The sequence below is a fragment of the Marmota monax genome, unplaced genomic scaffold (assembly GCF_021218885.2).
Source record: "Marmota monax isolate L192 unplaced genomic scaffold, Marmota_monax_Labrador192_F-V1.1 WCK01_AAM20220418_F8-fsc00409, whole genome shotgun sequence".
In the NCBI taxonomy this organism is placed as follows: domain Eukaryota; kingdom Metazoa; phylum Chordata; class Mammalia; order Rodentia; family Sciuridae; genus Marmota; species Marmota monax.
This window is the reverse complement of record NW_026693620.1, coordinates 179557-184330: the sequence shown is the minus strand read 5'-3', so window position 1 is coordinate 184330 and position 4774 is coordinate 179557. Positions and strand designations below refer to the sequence as shown.

At 34.7% G+C, this 4774-nt stretch overlaps 1 protein-coding gene across 1 annotated transcript; it reads left to right on the top strand.

Annotated features, from left to right (window-relative positions):
• The first annotated feature begins 3005 nt into the window (after positions 1-3005).
• On the top strand, positions 3006-3965 carry LOC124103157 (olfactory receptor 8G50-like). Its single transcript, XM_046459657.1, has one exon. It carries the CDS (start codon positions 3006-3008, stop codon positions 3963-3965), a length of 960 nt encoding a protein of 319 aa, XP_046315613.1.
• The last annotated feature ends 809 nt before the right edge of the window (positions 3966-4774 follow it).

The following is a 4774-nucleotide window of genomic DNA, read 5'->3' as shown; positions in this document are numbered from 1 at the left end:
CATGGAGACAGAGAATAGAATAATGGGTTTTCAAAGTCTTCTACACTTTGTCTTGATCATGAATTACCAATTTCCTATTGCAGAAATTCATCAACTATTCCAGGATAGAATTGACCCACAATCAGGGATGGTTGCCTATGGCAGGAGATGGCCCGCTGATGAGTCACAAAACACTTGAAAGGAACATTTTAAATTTGAGTACATGTCTTCCTTTGTCTGCTATTTCTTAATGATCAGTAGAAAAAGTTCTGTGTTTTCCTTGTTTTGAGACTATATAGCAAAACATTTTTTTTGGAGGGGGTGAGATATATACCATATTGTTTGAAGAAAAACTTCATAGGTTTGGCATGAATACAGAGATGAACATCAAATATAACCTAGAAGAGGAAGGCTTACAGTATGGTGTTTTGAAGGTGGTGATGGAATGTTCTGTAGCACCAGCATGGTGTTATCACTGTTTTGTAGGTTTTTTATTGACATGTAACTCAAATATTACAATATTGACCTTCCTCATGTATAGAATTCAATGGTTTTTAGTGTATCTGTGAAGTTATATGTCCATCACTATGTTTCAACTGGAGAACACCTTAACCACCACCCCCACCATAAACATAGCCCAACCCATTAGCAGTCCCATCCAGCACCTCCCAGCCCACAGCCTGTGGAAGACACTAAGTACTTTCTGTCATGATGAATCTGCCTATTTTGAACACTTTGTATAAATGGTGTCAAACCATGCATGATCTTTTATGATTCTTTCACTCAAGAATGTTTCAGGCCCATCCATGATGTGCCATATCTCAGAGCTTATTTCCCTTTTATTGCAGAATAATGCTCCACTATATTGAAGTGCTGCATTTTGCTTGTCTGTTCATTACCGAACGGACTTTGTATGGCTTTCACTCTCTGGTCTTATTACCAAAACTGCACTAAACATTCACATACAAAAACAATGTGAATGTGTGTTTTCATTCTTGTGGGTATGTATCCAGCAGAAAAATTGCTGGGTGACATGAGAGCTTTATGTTTCATGAGATGAAGTAATGAACTGTTTTCCTAACAGTTTGTACAATTTTCATATTATTTCCCACTCATCCCAACACTTGTCTTAATCTCAACTCTTGTTCTTAACCTCCATGATGAGTATGAATTGTTTTCTCACTGTTTTGGTTTTAATTATCTTAATTAATCAAGAAAAATATTTTGAGGTGCTTATTTGTCATTTGTGTATCTCACAGAAAAATATTTATTGAAATCTTTCAGCTATTTATTAATTATATAATTTTCCTTTTCATTTTTAAATTGTAGAATATCTTTTATAAGAAAAATATTTTTAAGTTGTTGATGGACCTTTATTTATTTATTAATTTATATGTGGTGCTGAGACTTGAACCCCATGCCTCACACATGCCAGGCAAGCGCTCTACCGCTGAGCCACAACCTCAGCCCTGTAGAATATCTTTATGTGTACTAACTAGTAACTCTTTTTTGGCATTATTAGTGTTCAGCGAATTCAATATACATTAGAAATATTTTACCAATTCTGTGTGTTGTCCCCAAATCATTGTCTTACTAGTATCCTTTAAGAGCCCATTCAAATTTTTTTTTCATGATGCCCAATTTGCTATTATGTATCTTGTCTAAGAAACCATTATACAATTGAAGACCATAATGATTTATTCTCCTGTTTGATTTTAGTGTCTTACTCTAAGTTCTATGATTAATTTGTGTTAATTTTGTGATTGGTGTGAGAAAGAGGTCCAAATTAATTGTTTTGTACATCTGTATTTGTCCCTACAAAATTGTGTTGAAATCTATTATTTCCCTAAGGAATTGCCACAAAACACTTAAACTAACTCCAATGATCATAGACAGGAGTTTATTTCTATGTTGTTAATTCTACCCAATGGTCTCTATGTCTATATTTAAGAGAATCTCACATGGTCTTGATTGCTATAAATTTCTAGTTTCCAGATGGAGAAATGTGAGCCCTCTCACTTTACTCTTCATTCTCATTTTTTTATTACTCTGGGTTCCTTGTTTATTCAAAACAGTTTTATGATAACCTGTCAACATCTACAAAAACACAGATGGAATTTTCATGGGACTGCCCTGAATTTGCAGATCAAGTTGGGAGATGTTGCTGTTTCCACAACTTTATAGCTTTTGACTCATAAACGTGAGGTCCTCCCATTTATGTAGGTCTTTAATTCCCTTCAATAATACTTTGTAATTTTAAGTGCAATATCTTGCATTATTTTCATTTACTTTATCCTTAGGTAATTCATCCTTCTTCATGCTATTGTAAATGGACTTTATGCTGTTCATTTTAAATGTGTAAAAAATAAAATTGAATTGCTATGTTGGTCTTGTATTCTACCATTAAATTTAAGAATTTAATTACTTCTTAGATTCCTTATGCTTTTGTATATGCAAACCTATGTCATTTATAGAGATGGTGCCACATATTCTTTCCAACCTGGATATCTTTAAATATTGTTGTCTCACCTAATTTTCCTAGCTAGATTCACTAGTATTGTGTTGAATAAAAGTACATGGAGTAGACATCTTGTCTTGTTAAGCATCTTAGGGGAAAATCTTTCATTCTTTCATCATTAAGTGTAATTTTGATTTTTTTATGTTACTGTTATTTTCTCATGAAAAAGAAAAATGTTTTCTTTTCACAAGACTTGACAGGATTATTAATAAGTCATAGAAAGTTTTGGAACATTAAAAGTTACCAGAAAAATTCTTTGGATAGTAAGGGATTCATAATTCTAAGAACCACTCTTAACAGCACAAAATGCAAATAGAGTTCTATCTGATATTTGTTTACAAGTCACATATTACTGGGATCTCAAGGCCTTTGAATGATAACACGGACAAAGAACAGGTATAGAACTGAACTGAACAGACTTGAATTGTATTTCAAATTTCATTGTGTGGATGATAAAAACCTATTCTAAAAATTTTCTTCTATTCTTGCTTAGAATTCTCAGAAGAAAATGGCAGAAGGAAATCATTCCCTTGTGACAGAGTTCATCCTCGCTGGATTAACAGACAAACCAGAGCTCCAGCTGCCCCTCTTCCTCCTCTTCCTAGGAATATATGTGTTCACAGTGGTGGGAAACCTGGGCATGATCACACTGATTGGACTCAGCACTCACCTGCACACTCCCATGTACTACCTGCTCAGCAATCTCTCCTTAGTTGACCTCTGCCAATCCACTGTGATCACACCCAAAATGTTGGTGAACTTTGTGACAGAGAAAAACACCATCTCCTATGTTGAATGCATGACTCAGCTCTACTTCTTCATTGTTTTTGCAATTGCAGAGTGTCACATGTTGGCTACAATGGCATATGACCGCTATGTTGCCATCTGTAATCCCTTGCTTTACAATGTTACCATGTCTAATCAAGTCTGTTTCTGGTTGGTATTTGGGGTGTATAGCATCAGCTTGTTTGGTTCCACAGCCCACACAGCCTGCATGCTAAGAGTACTCTTCTCTAAGACCATAATAAACCATTACTTCTGTGATCTTTTTCCACTATTGGAGCTCTCCTGCTCCAGTACATTTATAAATGAGGTAGTTGTTCTGTGCTTAAGTGCATTTAATATCTTTGCCCCAGCCCTGTCCATCCTTAGTTCCTACATCTTCATCATTGTGAGCATCCTACGTATACGCTCGACTAAGGGCAGAGTCAAAGCCTTCAGCACATGCAGCTCCCACATTTTGGCTGTTGCTCTTTTCTTTGGCTCTCTAGCATTTATATACCTGAAGCCATCATCTGTCAGCTCTCTGGACCAAGGGAAAGTATCATCTGTATTTTACACCATTATTGTGCCCATGTTGAACCCTCTGATATATAGCCTGAGAAATAAAGATGTCAAAGTTGCTTTAAATAAGCTGCTTGACAGATATAGTTTCCTGTGGAAAAGAGTATTTTGCTTAGAAAAATAACTATAAATCATATATGTTTGATAAGGAAACCATTGAGCAATATATATCAGTGAATTATTAGATTATTACTGATACCTGATTGTTTGGAAGAAAGGTGCCCAGACTGGACTAAATTCACAGGATCACTCACTGCACATCTCTGGGATGTGTCACAATTCACATTTCCTGAGTAAATTTTATCACTTCTAGATACTTTTTAAAATAGTGCAAAACTCATCATATTTGATTATGACTTATATCCATGACACATGATTCTTTTTAGACAGGATTTCTTTATCTTAATTCAGAGAATAAATACATTTAGATTGTATCCTTTGATATTCTTGATTTTTTCCTGATATTTAACCTACTATTTGTGTTTCTAAAACTGTTTTCTCGAAATACATAAATTTAACCATTTTTAATATATAGAATATGATCTCATCTTGTTACTATGTGTGTGAAACCATAATAGGAAATATGAAGTCTTATGATGGATGATATTTCCTATCCAGAAGAAAATATTACTGTAGAGGAAGAGATTGGCAATAATACACAAGACATTTTGACATGTATCTTTGCACTAATCCAGGCTTCGTATTTTTGGGACTAGGCTCCCACCTCTACTTCCCAACACTTCCATACTCATTTTCCCTCACACCAAAGAGGTCATGCCTCACCTCCTCATACAATATAATTTCTGGTTTATTTGTGTCATTCTTTTCCTATTGCATCCATATGGGGCATTTATTCATGTAGAAAAGTTAAAAAATTTCAAAATTGTCTTTTTGAATAATAAGAACCACTTCCTATTCAAAGCTCATTCTTCA